The 15228-nt window shown below is 42.3% G+C and overlaps 1 protein-coding gene across 1 annotated transcript in view; it reads right to left on the reverse strand.

The window, feature by feature from the left end:
* Positions 1 to 15228, reverse strand: part of DOCK1 (dedicator of cytokinesis 1) — a 1311419-nt gene that overhangs the window by 100954 nt on the left and 1195237 nt on the right. Inside the window, exons 45-46 of the mRNA XM_078643512.1 lie at positions 3551 to 3727; positions 1743 to 1826 (exon numbers count right to left, since the gene is read on the reverse strand). Of these exons, the coding sequence (XP_078499638.1) occupies positions 1743 to 1826; positions 3551 to 3727 (261 nt within the window). The remainder of the gene's footprint in view (positions 1 to 1742; positions 1827 to 3550; positions 3728 to 15228) is intronic.

Genomic DNA, 15228 nt, shown 5'->3' on the forward strand with positions numbered 1-15228 from the left:
CTTCATCCTCGGTGTACCTTTTCTTTTAAAAATGTGTTTACAACTTGAAATATATTGTGCTTTATGAATTAATTGACCTCCTGTTTTGTGATGAAATAAAATCACAATCCTATTTGGTATAACTTAATGGTGACGTCTAATTTTGATTAGTTTTCAAGAAATGTTCCTGTTTTTTATGTACTTTGACTGTTCTCCAGTGTGACAATATTTCTAGTACCAGTGTAGTTCCTTCAGCAAGGGATCTGAGGAACTGTCAGAAGGGCGATTCAGAATAAGCCTGGTAGCAGTGTTTTGAACAACCTGGAGCTTGGAGACTAGTGATTCGCTAACCTCTGCCAAAAGGGCAGTTCCTTAGTCCAGTGTGCTCATCACCAAGGCCTGGACCAACATTCTACGGGCCGTGGTAGGGAGGAGGGGGGAAATTGCAAACAATACATCACAATGTAACAAAACCAACAACGAATGACTGAAGGCACAACTTTCAAAAACTCCGCCTAACCAGTGTGGATTTGCTCTAGCTTGAATTCAGTAGTTGAGCAGCAAGTACCTTAGTATAAATGTTGTGTGCAGAGTTACTTAATTGGGTGCAGCGGAAATTCTGCTGGTGGATATGGACACTGTCTTGTGATGCACCATTTCTAATAGCATTGAAAAGCATACATATACTTTGATCAGGTTTCTTGCAAAGTGGCCCACTGACCTTTACTGGAACAGAGTTTCAGAAGCATTCTTCATCTCAAATTGTGAGACATTTGCATTCATTTGGGAGGCAAGGAAATCTGGCGGAGTTTTTACATGCAAGTAGTTCAACAACATCAGTGGTTTGAGGAATAATAAATATTGTAACTTGTATATCAGACACTGAATACCAGCAACAACATAGGTAAAATCACATCACCAGTCTCCAAATGAAGGAATGCAATCACTTGTTGCAGATCTTAAAATTAAAAACATAGAGTTTTGGATACTTGTGACGACGATCATTATAGTCTAGTTAAGACTATTCATTTCAGGGAGAGGAGATACATCTTTAGTAATATTAATGACCCTTTGATACATGCACTTCTTTCCAGATTCTAAAATCATGTACTGCCCTTTGATCTACACTATAGAGATCCAATAAAACATCCAACATCATAGTAAACCTACACAATTTTCAGAGTGAAAGAAGCTGTGTTCCAAATGAAACAGTCAAGTATATTACTTTAAATGGAAGAAATGGTTTTAATAACGATTTTTTTTTAATGCATCCATTACGCCCATATGGAAAATCAGGCAAAATTAATCAAAATTAGGCACCTGTACAGTCTCTGTCATTGCCCACAAATAGAAAACAGCAAACACTACAACTAGTCACTGCATAAAATCATTATTAATGTTTTAATTGCAAAACATCTTCTCCCTCCTCATGTCACTGAAGCATTTACTTGGTTTCTACCTAAAAAAAAAAATTCAGGTCCATATTGGATCATAGCAGTTTAATTCTTTTTGCATTTCTATGATGTTGAAAACATGTTCAGGGAAACAGGGTCATTATCAGTGTGGCATTTGAAGTTATCAAATGGCAAAATATGTCACACTTGAAAAGCTGACCTTTTGCGCGTGCTCCTAAGCAGTGGAAAGGCCATGCTGATGCATAAGCTGTGATGAACTCTTTAAATACCAGGATTGTGTCAAAAGTGATAATATGCTGATTTACACTGGCATTTAGTTCCCACACAATTTCAATACGTTGTTTTTACCTGCCATGATATCAGCTCCTTTAGTTTTTCTATCTTTTCATGATCTTCTTGGTGCTCTTGCATGTACTTTTCATTAAAGAAAGCCTGAAGAAATGAAAAAAAAGAATATTGAGATAGTGTAGATACAAAATCCGATGGCATAATCGTTATGAAAACATACTATCTTCACAATACAAAAGGTCTTAATCTGCCACAATGCCTCCATCTCCCACTCTCTCTCTCTGTCCCGCCATTCCCTGGCATGGGTGGTGAAACTGGAGCCCTTTGTTCTTACCACTTATTCTTCTGAGTTCTCCTTTTAACTTCATTAAACTTTTTCCAAGAGACAACATTGTTTTACTTTAATTTGTTTACTGACCCACTAGTCTAATTCACTCTCTCTCTGAAATGGATTCCTTTGCAAACTGTTCTACGTTTGTCATTTTAGGTCGGACTACGGGGAGCTTTAGCTCTCTGGTGACCAAAAGCCATCTATTCTGCTAATAATTCACACAAAAGAGGAGGGGAAGAATAACTGACTCACCTACTCCGGATCCCCAGACAATACTTTTACACACCAGAAGGAGTAGGGAGTAATAAAAAATGTCTTTGTCTAGTGGTGGCATGTGCTATGTGTCTTACTACTGCCCTCACTCACACAATTGTGTGACATGCTTCATCATAGGGCTGCTACAAAACACCCCTGAGCAACCAACGCCTGGGGTGGAGCAATAGGGTAGGGGAAGACAAATCCAACACAAAAGAGAAACAATGATTTCATAAGTGCCTGGGATCACGGGAAGTGAAAGTGCAGTGTAGATTAAAACTAGCTTGGAGGCGTCGCTATGCCTACACTTTATTCCTGGACCCTCCGGCCATGGTGATTGGGAGATGTAATGTGCTCCTTACACCCCTCCTTATTGCCAGGCTGTCTACATGTTATGGCCGTGTATTTGTGCCCCTTGGCTGGTAAGCAGCACATTACATCTCCCAATCACCACCATCATTCACGTTTTTAACACAGGCTGGGGTATAGGCATAGCGACACCTCCGAGCACATGCCACCACTAGACAAAGAATTTTTTTTATTACTCCCTAATCCTTCTGGTGTGTAAATCTATTCTTCTAAAACATAGTACAGCTAGTAGTGCAGAGAGTGTCTTCAAATATATCCAAGGCACATAGCCATCTATCTTCACCTATTCATATGCTCCCAGCTAACCTCTTTGAGAGTACTTTGATGAAAGAGCTATAACTTAAAAGGCAAATCATATAATGCAGATCTAACATACTGGGTTTTAAAATCACACTTACTACTCAAATAATTATCTAATCTGTAAAGAGAATGATAACACGCACAACACACAGGAGAAACTACCCTTCATTTGGGAACAACAAACTTGATTTTTAGGGGTGTATTGTTCAAAATGTGCACATTCTAAAGCAAAACCCAGCCACATGCTTGGATGTCCAGCTTCTAGAATGATCATGGGTCTACCTGTTACAGCTGAAATCTGACTCCTCAGCACATGCAGATTTTGTACAGACATTTATTGCTGCATTTTGAACTTCAAGGGACAGGAACCATTTTGAATGAAAAAAGAAAGGAGGATATAAAATGGGATTCAAGTTCACTCCTCAGTGAACAGAAAAATTCAAATGCGACGGAGGTCATGGAATTAAATAGGGTTTGCACATATTTGGGAGTGTGATCACTATAATGTTGTTTTACGAGAAAGAGCAAAACGTTAAAGGAAATTCATCTCGTGGTCATCATAAGAATTAAACACATAGCAAAACACGTAACACCATCTTTGAACATTCTGTACCTTTTCGTAATTTGTGAAGCCTCCCATTACAGCTGGATCCACAATGCCATTGAGGAGCATGGAGAGAGGATTAATCGGAAGATTTGGATCACATAAATGCTGCTGGACCATGTTATTGATCTTTTCATTGGTTAATTGCATGGTCTCTATTGCATTCTCCAGTGGGCTTATTTCAATCTAATGGGGAAAAAAGTATAAGATAATTTCATTTTCGTAAACAACGTTTTTCTTTTTCAATTTCCTTTAAACATACTTTATATTTGTGAAAGTAATCTGTAACTAGCTAAGCCCGATGCATTCTCTGAAAAATAAATCATAATTTGATATAACTATAAATAAATAGGTACATTGGTTCAATCATTTACCACTGAATATAAGCAGCAATGTCCATCTCTGAATAACGAGAAATAAAAGTAGCAAGTACTACATGAGAAATTGATAATACAAACCATGAAGCAGAGCAGATATTCAAATATATGTTTATATATAACTGTCACAATAAATGAAAGAAGAATAAATAGGCAAAGATAAAATAAAACACCATTTGGCAGGGCAAGCAAGAGAATAACTTAATGACGGCAAAGTGCAAGGAAAGTGTATGTAACTGGCTTGAAAATCTTTACAAGATGCTGAACACAGTTAATTTTCCAAATTAATGTTCCAAATGTTTAAAAATCAAAACCCATGTTGAAAATATTTTAAAATAAATGACCCATTTCAATAAAAAAATACTGTCCGTACATGTTGCCAACATACTTTCATAGAATAGATTTGTCATGTAACACATCTCTTCGTGTACTGTTACTCCTCTTATCTTATTCCTCACTCAGGGTGACAGGTGATTTTCTAAAATCAGGGATCTGGCTATTAGGGAACCAAAAAAGAGCAATTTTCCATCCACACATTGCATTAATTGCCATTAAGGCAATGTCTGAAAAGGAAAATCAGGCTCTTGTAGAGGAAAGTAAAATAGGGCCTTGTGGGATTACAGGACAGTTTGTAGTAAAACGGAAAAGAAAATGCCTTAAAAATAGTTAGGACATTTCACAGGAAAGTTTCATCACCACCTCCTAATCACATTCCTGACCTGGGAGAACATGAAAAAGCAAAAAGAATTTGCATTTCTGACTGCTGAAGAAAGAAGAGTGAACAACACTTGACTGCGCTCCAAGAGTACCAAGTGGTTGGCCACCTGTTGATGCTACTGAGGCACAAAAGGGGCTAGAGCTACTTGCTTGAAAGAAGGTCCTGCTGATCGCCTGGACCTAGAGACAACCCCAACTGAATATAGATGTGTTGCCACAAAGCCTGCCCTGGTGCCTTAGGGGGTGAAGGAGGGACTAGCAGTGACTTTCCCAGCACTAGACACTTCTCTGTGACGTTTTGTCAGGTTCTCAGCGACCAGGCAATGTACTAAAATTACCTCAAGAATGGCAACACTCCACAGGCATTTTCAGCAAAGAAGATGTTAGCAGAACCACACGGTGAAGCATGGCTGGCCTAATGGAGCCCTGCCAATGTATAGCATTCATCTGTGCCCCAGTGGAGAATTTTGAGAACCAAAACGTGCCTACGTCTGAAATTAAATATTGAGACCTCCGAGGCTACAAAATCCTGCTTTGTTCTACTTTGAACTTTATGCTCCAAAACTAAAAACTTCAGGGGGTGCTTGACAATGACGTATCCAACCTCACCAAATCCTTGCTGGTTTCAGCATAATGCCTTGCCTCTCTGGAGAATTTTGAGAACCAGAAAAATAACGAAGTCTCAAAGTAAAAGTTTTGACTGCTGTAACCTGCCAAGTCCTTTCCTGCACAGATATGTTGTTCTTTTATCCACAATAATTGACAGGACGTTCTTTCCTGTCTACTACTGTGATAAGTGCTGTGATGAATCAGTTTCAATGCTCACACATCCGCTATTGAGCTCTAGGCCTTTGGCTGCTCAACCACGCTGCCAGGGAGTCAAGGAGGCTTGCGAGCCCAGGTACCAAGTATCCTGGTCAGTAGGTATCGTCCACTATCTCACCTCCTTAAATACTGCTTGATTTTCCCAGTTACTGGAAGGCTTGGGAAAAATAGTCCACAAGAATGTTGCAAAAATAACTAAACATTCCTCGTAATTTTCACTGCAGGGCTTAATGCAATGATAAATGATCAAATTAACGTTTCTGCTTACAATTACTATCTTCAAAAATTGCACCCCCAAAGCCTTGCAATATAGACACTTTTCTTTGAATAACGTTATTTTGCGATTCAGTGATGCTTCCTTCTCGCTAACACAGGTCCTATGGAAGGCATTTCATTCAATAATTTAGACGAACTTCTCCAAAAATGATGCTAATAATCGGGTATATTTACACATTTCTAACACGATGCGGACTGTCAGATTTGCTTCGTAACTGCGTTGGTTAAGGGCTTTTCATCAGATTCGCCAGGCTTTAGAAAAATGAATGCTTGCAAACTGGAAAATAAAAGCTATCTTCTAAACCAGGATTATCTATAAAATACAAAAATCATCACACCGTTCCATGCTTTATTCAGCTCTCTGACACTGTCTAAACATCGCATTAATATTCTGCTGCTATAGAAACCGCAGCCGTTTCAGAGACGGTCTTCTTGGGTTAAGTACAGGTGCTCGACACAATACTTCTTGATCAATACATCGATTTTAATTAAGTTCCAGGAAATGTCACTTCAAATTTGAAAGCATAATAAAGTTTGAACATATTATACTGAGAGAATACCTGTTAGAAAAGTTGGTTAATAATTTAAACCTTGTATGTTTACGAAGAACTTGAAATAACAACAAGCGAATATATATTAGCAGAGGACAGAACGATTTTGTGTTTACTTCATTAAGAGGCAGTGACAGCAACCACTGAAACATGATTATTGACACGAACACTGGAACAATTTTATACAAACAACATTAGCCTGGTTAGGGAATGGATTGATCAGAGAGGGAGAATGTTCAACAAAGGATCTCATTATAGGAAAAAATTATATGGGGCTCTGTCACATGGGTTTCAGGCGTATAATCAGTCTATGCTTACATTTAGGGTAATCTAGTTATATTGAGGGGCCGTTAAATTAGAAGAACTACATTGATTGACTCAGTGAATTAAATGATTGACAAGGAGAAGTGTGCGGGGTTCCAGAGGACTAGCATTGTAAATTTCATTTTATCAGGGAAGCACACACTTAATAGAAGTGACCATTTATCACAGATAATTCAAAGACATGGGGATGGACAGAAACCTAACACCTGAGACCTGATTCTTCTAAAATAGGAATGTATCAGACAAAAGGGAGGAAAAGAATGGAGATAAGGATAATCTGGATTTGAATGGTTGATTGAGCGGAAATCAGGGAGCGTCTGTCGTGTCAAACTGAATCCAAGCATGAACACACTGGCCAAAATCCGCATGATCGTTTTATAGCAGGATTATGCTGGCTAGAATTGTATGCACCAAAGATACACAGTAGTGATCTTGGCAACACTATAACAAGCATTGGCATAGCCAATAGGTCTCGCCTTTGGGACCTTATAAGTATTTAGTTTTGCAGCAGGTCCCAAAGGTGAGACCTATTGGCTATGCCAATGCTTGTTTCTTTTGCTACTCAACGTCAGCAACTAGCACTGACAAAACCTAACGGCAGGAAAGTTGAGAATATTGGCTTTGCAGGCCTCCAGGTTTTCTTCCATTTCTTAGCTTTTCAGTTTAATGTATTCCCTCTTTATCTTAATCCCACTGGGCATTTAGATAACACACATTTTTCAATGAAACTAAACAGTTAAGTTCAATGAGGGTGAATCATGGAGAAAGTCAGATAAATATTTTAAAAATATATTTTAATTTTGCTACATTATTCTTCTCAACACTGGATATAAGTGCACGTACATGTTTGCAAGCGCACGTGTATGAGAGTTTACGAGTGTGTACTGTATGAGTATGTGTGTGCCTATGAGCGTGAAAGAATGTTTGTCATTGTTTGTGTAAATGTTTATGTGATGTGTATTAGTCCGTCTGTGATTGTGTGTGTGAGAATGTCAGTATGTGCATATTTGTGTTTGTATTTGTGTGTGTAATCCTCTGTGTTAGTGCGTGTCTGTGTGTCACTGGGTCAATGTATGTGATTGTGTCAGTGTGTGTGCACGCGTGTGCATTTTTGTGAGATGGGTTTTGAGTGTGCAAATGTGTCTCAGAGTATATATTTATGGGTCTGTTGGCGCGTGTGTTTGTGTACCCATGAGTGTGTCATTGCGCTTGTGATTGTTGACTTGTGTGAGTAAGTGCGCTCTTTGCACAGGTTACCTTTCGCTTTCCTTACAGGAAATGGAAACGCATGCATCATGTGTCAAAATCACAGACTGTGAGCTTTTGTAAAAAATTCCCATAAAAAAAAGCAAAAACCTGTATCAGAGGGAGGCTGAGGCATGACAAAGCGAGGGAACAGTGGTGGATGTAGCCATGGCAATAGCTCAGCGGCACGCGGAAGCAGCTAATATGGCGATGAAAGCCTACCTTATCTTATGCAATCTTGTATGAAAAAGGGCTCCTTCAGCCGTGTGCGACAAGGAGCATCTCGCTAACCTCGGCTAGGCTTAAAAATAAAAAAGGGTGTGGAAAAGAACATCTCGGAAGCTGTAATGGTGTCGCTTCTTGTGACTGGATTAACAAGCCCGGGAGTGGTGCGTGCGCATGCAATCTTGGCTTTTCAAGCACTGCACTCGTGCTTGTGGCGCGCTACTGCTCGCTCCCGCAAGGTGGATGCCGGCGCAAGCACAAGTGCAGTGCTTGAAAAGTGAAGACCGATGACTAAAGGACCTCCTAGAGCAACGCATGCGCGCTGCCTAGGCAAGACCTAAAAAAAAAAGTATTTTGAACACAATCATTGTGTAAGAGCAGTAGAACACCCACATAGATATACTGATAATATAAAGGCATATACACTGCAATAATTATTTGACTAAAATATTCTGTCCAGACTATCAACTACCACAATATATTAATGATGGTAAATGTATATAGGTAAATACATATTTACTTTTCTTAACTTCACACCTACCTTCCTTAATAATAATTATACTTATAGTTAGGACCAAAATTTACATAAGGAAAAGCGTTTTTTACTTTGCCAAAAACTTGGGTGTTGCTGTGTTGAAAGTTTCGGGGTGATCCGTCAAGCAGGGGCTGAGAAAAAAGGGGTGTCCCAAAACGTGTTTTCCCCATGTTATGTCCATGAGGATATTTCATTTTTTGAACATGATTACAGTCCAAACCACTGAAAGGAATTACATTAAATTTGGCAGAAAGCTAGATGTTGGTCCAGAAAGAGTGCTTTTGTGATTTGGTGTAAATATGTTCAGTAGTTTCAGAAATATTCAAGTTTTAAAAATATGGGGACTCGAGTCATTGCAGTGGTCTCACAGATCCTACTGAAATTTGATTGGCTGCCAACACTTCAAACAGGAAGTGCTGGCAGCTATTTTGGGACTCGACTTGATGCCGAGTCCCACAACAAACAAAAAATAAAGAAAAGGGGGCAGGGTAAGAATATCCTGACCCCCCAGATGTGGGGGAGGTCCCACAGGGACACCACCGGGGCTTAAAAGTATTTATTTAAACAAAATTTTACTGCGTATTTGTAGGTGGATCCACGAAAAAATAAAAAAAACGAAAAAAATACTTTTTAATGAAGCCCCCGGCTCGGCCAAATCCCGGGTGCACTATTTATGAATTATGTAGCACCATGCAACCCAGGGAATGCTACCTCCCCGGGGCCATCAATAATGTGATGTGGAGGGCCCGCATGCCTCCCCCGCAGCCCAAGGGACAACCACCTCCCCTAAGCTATTTGCAAAATTAGTGCAGAGGAGGCCCATATGGCCTCCCCAAAAGCCAAGTCCCGGGGTTTGCCACCTGCCCGGGGCATTGCTAAAAATGTAAGCAGGGGTTGGGTAGCCCTGGGGACTGCCACCTCCCCTGGGCTATTTGCAAAAGGAGTGCGGGGAGGCCCATACAGCCTCGCCCAAAGCCAAGCCCCAGGGACTGCCACCTCCCCGGGGCATTGCTAACAATGTATGCGGGTTTGGTAGCTCAGGGGATCACCACCTCCCCGGTGTGAAATATGACAAATGCAGGGGGGCCACCCGGCTCCCACGCAGCCTTGGGGACCGCCACCTCCCTGGGGTTAAATGTAATATTAATGAGGAAGGTCTCCGGCCTCCTCACAACCCAGGGACAGCCACCACCCCGGGGAAAAACAATAATTTATTGTGGGTGTACGCCCCCCCTGCAGCCCTGAGGACCACAACCTCCCTGGGAATGTGACCGTTAACGGCGCCAGTTGGTACCCCATAGAAGGCACTGGGAACCGCCACATCGCCAAGGCCGGCTCCTGCTATGTCCCGGGGTGCCCGCCCCAGGGACATAGCTGCTTGCTATAGCAAGCTGTGCCCCGCTTTGAGCAAGCAAGAGCACAAAAAATGCTCTTGCTTGCTCAAATTGGAGCAGAATTGCTTTGACTGAAAGGGACCTGCATGTTAGCAACTCTCTCTCTGTCAAAGCAATACCGCCCCTGCAGGAGGCGGGGAGCTGGCAGGGACCGTCGGGCCTTGAGGCCCCCCTGCAGTTCCCAACAGTGACAAGTGGGTGCCTTGAGTGTGAACAGTGCAACGCAAACAAATGATGGACGTAATGCTGAATAAATCATACATTCACCCCCAGTCAAAAGATCTGGGTTAAATCCATTGTTAATTTGCTCACAATGCCATCCCAGTTGAGACCTAGCCATATGCAAATCAGTCTTGACCCTGTGCCAAGCCAGGTCTTCCCTGGACCGGTAGCAAGCATTCTGGGACTGGTTTCTGGGTATTACCCTTCATCCGCCAGGCTAGCTTGAATCCAGTGGCACAGTGAGCAAGGGACCCACGTCTGGGCATACCCATCCTACTTAAGGTTAAAAGTGCTATGCAAATAAATGATGGACGGAATGCTGAATAAATTATACATTCATCTCCAGTCAAGAAATCTGGGTTAAATCCATCATTCTTTTGCTCACCATGCCAACCCAGTTGAGACCCAGAAATATGCATATCAGTCTTGACCCTGTGCCTCATGGGAACAGTCCAGACCGAATTGCCAAGGCAGGTCCTCCCTGGACCGGAATCAAGCATCCAGGGACCGGTTTCTGGGTATTACTCTTCCTCCGCCAGGCCAGCTTGAATTCAGTGGCACAGTAAGCAAGGGACCCATGTCTGGGTATACCCATCCCACTTAGGGTGAAAAGTGCTACGCAGACAAGTATGGACAGAGCACCCACACTAGAGGCTGGGCCCCAGGGAATAGGGACCCGAGGGCCAAAATCGGCTTGGAAGGAGGGTCGCGCAACTACACTCCCCTTGTTTTGAATATAAAAAATTAAGGAAAAGGCCGGGCCCCAGGGGGACGAAGTCCCCAGGGCTGAAATCAGCCAGGGAGGGGGCTGCTTGGTCCCCCTCCCTTTAATAAAAAAATGAAATAGGAAAAAAAGACGGCCCCGGAGGATGGGGTCCCTGGGGCTGAAATCAGCCCAGGGGAGGGGGGTCATGCAGCTCCCCTCCCCGAATAAATGCTTGTGCAGCCCCATCTGTAATACAGATAGTGCTGGTGCACATATTGCACCCGCGCTATCACTAGAGGGCATTCTCTCATTTGCATAGGGGAGTGGCCATATTCAAATGAGGGAATGCCCGTACCTCTGCGCTCGCACAGTATTATAGACGCAGGCGCAAAGGCAAAAAAGCTGTCAGGTGGCTCACTGTTAGTGCGCCCCTGATGACAGTCCCCTGGAGGGGAAAAGGGGGTCCATGGACCCTGCCGGCAATTCCATTGCAGGCATGGGCAGTCAGTCACGGCACCAGTCCGCAAGGAGATCTCTCTCCCCTCTTAAAAGTGAAGGCAGGTTGCTGCCTGCACAGTGAAACACGGAGCGGCTGGTTCAAAGCCGCTCCATTTTTCTCTTGACTGCGCTGCCCCCAGGGCTGCATGATTTCATAGTTGCCCTGGTGGCTGCACATTCAATATAATAGGGAGCACTTTCCCTTTTTGCGCCCAGCGAACCTGTTTTAAGGTGTGCCATGGCGCAAACAGGGAAAGTGCGCCCTATCCATAGTATGGCCCCTGGACTCCGCAGTGAGCTCTCTAAGTGAACCTGCATGCCACAGGGTCTCGCTGTCATAATGACTTTGTGCAGCTGAGTCGGAGAGGTTTGTCATTGCACCAATGTGCGATCTATCATTCTTTTTGGTAAGAAATCCTATGTACTAAATGATTTTACTAACCTACAGGAGCTTTTGACCAGCATTTCTGTATTGTTAACTGTTTTGTTGCCCTGGAGACATTTGAGTGATTATAAGGAGGATCTTGGGCTCTCTTGGCCCACTACTATTTCAATAGTCTGTAGCACATAACCAGTTTTTGATCCTGCACTGCATGTGTAGTTTAGATCTTGAACTGGCTAGTTGTGTTATTATTTCTTACATCAAACTGTGGGCAATATGGGGACGGACTTAGTAGTTATATGCATCAGGCTATGTTGCTGTATAAGTCATGGGCTGGCTATGGATTGCACACATGACACCTTTACTGTGTTTAAGTCATGGGCAGATTACGGGTCACAAATGTCACATTTTGGGTGTCTCATGAGCAGGCTAAGGGTCGCATACATTGTACCATGTTGCGTGTATATCATGGGCAGGCTATGGGTTGTGTGTATCATTTGATTGGTCTGTGTGTAATTCATGCTCAGGCTATGGAGTTGCATGCAATACTTCAGAGCCCATGTAAGTTATTGGCAGGCTAAGTAGTCCCATGATGATAATTTTATCCGCATTGAGTTGCAGAGGTGTTTGCACATGTCTCATGTTTGTTTTCCACAGTATGTATAAGTTGTGACCAGAATGGGTGCAGTTGCATGCTTTTTACTGTGACTTGTTTTGTGAGTGGTAGTTGAGGATGTTTACTTGTGTCTATTGGAAAAAGGTATTTGTGTTGTTTCCTGTCTTGTATGCTGTGTATCTAGTGCCTGCTGTTGGCGACTACAGTGTCTGTGGGATAATGTAGGATCCTAGTACGCAGTAGATTTCACCAATCAGCTGGTAAAGCTCAGAAGGGCTAGGGCTGAACTGTTGTAAACATGCTACTGGTGGGGTTCTATTACATGTAACTTATTTTTTATAAATCTACTTAAAAGTACTTATAACTGTGGACTTTAATTTACTTCATAACACAGACATACAACCATTTGAACACAATGGAATTTGATAATATACAGACTTTAAAATTGAAGAATCCAATAAAAAAAGGGCACAAGCACATCAGGTAAGAGACATAAGAGAAAAGTATTTCAGCCAGGATGACAACCACTAGCACACCATTTCTAAAACAGAAACATTTATAACAGGGAGACAACACTTCGACAATACATACCGAAACTTAATATAGGCATTCACTACTCATCTGTTCGAATACGATAAGGTAACATTCAACATTACATAGTTGAGGCACAATGGGGCATATATATATATTTAAAAATATTTGCATAGTGACACAGCTTTTGTGACGTATTGAAATCTTTGATTTGGCACCATGTTTATCTGTATTGTCCACACTGTCAATAATACACTTTCACTGTATTGGTTAAGTAGCATGGTACATAGGTTTTAAAATAAAGTCCTCTTTCCAACCTCTATTCATAACCAGAGATTCATCTCTGCTGCCCGTTCCATAGATTGCTGTCGTTTTATAATACTAAGCCAACGCTAAATCATTTTTATTAGTTACACTGACAGAGTTGCTTCTTCTTTATTCCAGACCCTACAACCAGCTAATATCAACGTGAAAGCGAGCTATCTGAATTAAAAAGCCCTGGAACAAAATCACCTTTAATAATTGACTCAATAGAGTGCATTATGGCCCAGAGCACACCGTTACAGACACAACAAGCAATGTCTCAAACCATTGAGAGATGACTTTGCCAATGCAATAACTACCAGTCTCTTTAAGTGCTTGCATTAGTCGAGGCCCTAGTAACTTAAAAAGCACACTTAAGGGTGGGTGAAGATTTAGTGCTTTTTCCAATTCACCAACATTCCCATTAGTACGTCTGGGCTGCAGCTTTCTAGGCGTACTAATCCCCATGTGTCGTCTCTCAAGTTTCATCGTGGATGAATGCCAAACCCCCAAAACTAAATGGGGAGAAGACAGATGTCTTGCTGGTGGGCAATCTCCACAACCTTTAGGACCTCATTTGTAGCCAGTGACCATGGGCAATACTCCCTCTCCAGAACCTAGGAGTCTGACTTGATGACAAGCTAACCATGAGCCATTAGATAACAAGGTGACAGCCACTTATTTTGGCACCCTGAAATGGCTCAGGAAAATCCTTGTCTGTCTCCCGACCTCATCCCATCCCAGAGAACTGTAGTATAGGCACTTGTTATCTATAGACTGGACTATGATAATTTCCTCTACCTAGGCATTTTGACTGTTTTTATCAAACATCTCTAGATAGCACAAACACCACTGCATGACTCCTGCTCCACACAAACTAAATTCACCCCTACATCCAGTATGCTCCTTGATCTTCACTAGTTGCAAATTGAATGGTGTGTTCGATTTAAAGTTTTATGCTACATGCATGAATACAAATTCAACACTGGGGCATTGTACCATAGATCTATGGTGCCCTTGCATTCACCCACAACCTTGCTGCGCTCCAGGCATCTTGAGTTGGCCGTGATTCCCAGAGTCAGAAAATCCCACCAAGGAGGCTGTGCGTTCTCTTACCTGGTCTTTAAGCTCTTGAACACTCTGCCACTGATGCTGACAGTGTACTGCTCGCTCTCAGCCTTTTGCAAATTGCTTAAACCTGGCTGTTCCAACCTCTTTAATCGTCCTCAAACTTCATACCATTTGGAGAGTATTTTGGTCTGACATTGTTTTCATGATGAGCCTAGCACTGGGGAACCTTTTTGAGGTAGCCAAGAGCTTTATAAATAATTTATAATAATAATAATAATGGGTGAAATTCTCTTCCCCTACACCTCCAGAAAATCTGGTTTGATCCATTTCCCTTACCATCATGCGAAGGGGGTTTCTTCAGCCCTAGCTAAAGTAAATCTCTGCTATTTCCAGTGTGGGGAGGGGCCAGAGAGGATTTTGGGAATACCCACAAAAGAGCATGCATGTGGTTGTTCCCAAACGTCCAAGTCATACAGTGTGCAAGTACACCCACTTCCCAGCCCTTGTGTGGGATTTACAGTTGTGAATTTCTCTGCACTCATGGCAGAGTGCTTTACAGTAATCAACCCATTTCTATTGGGAATCTCTTTGTGAATTTCAGCGGGGCATAAATGGAGGTATTTTTGGCCATGTGGCCTAATGCAACTGTAAAATTCTCAGCACATCCTGGTACTATAACCAATAGCATGATGCATTCTGAGCTCTGTGCTTTCGCTTTTAACATTTAACTTTTCGCCCTAAGTGGGATGGGTATGCCCAGACGTGGGTCCCTTGCTCACTGTGCCACTGGATTCAAGCTAGCCTGGCTGAGGAAGGGTGACATACCCGGAAACCGGTTCCAGGATGCTTGTTTCCGGTCCAGGGAGGACCTGACCTGGCAGTCCGGTCT

This window comes from Lissotriton helveticus, chromosome 5_1, assembly GCF_964261635.1.
Source record: "Lissotriton helveticus chromosome 5_1, aLisHel1.1, whole genome shotgun sequence".
Lineage (NCBI taxonomy): Eukaryota > Metazoa > Chordata > Amphibia > Caudata > Salamandridae > Lissotriton > Lissotriton helveticus.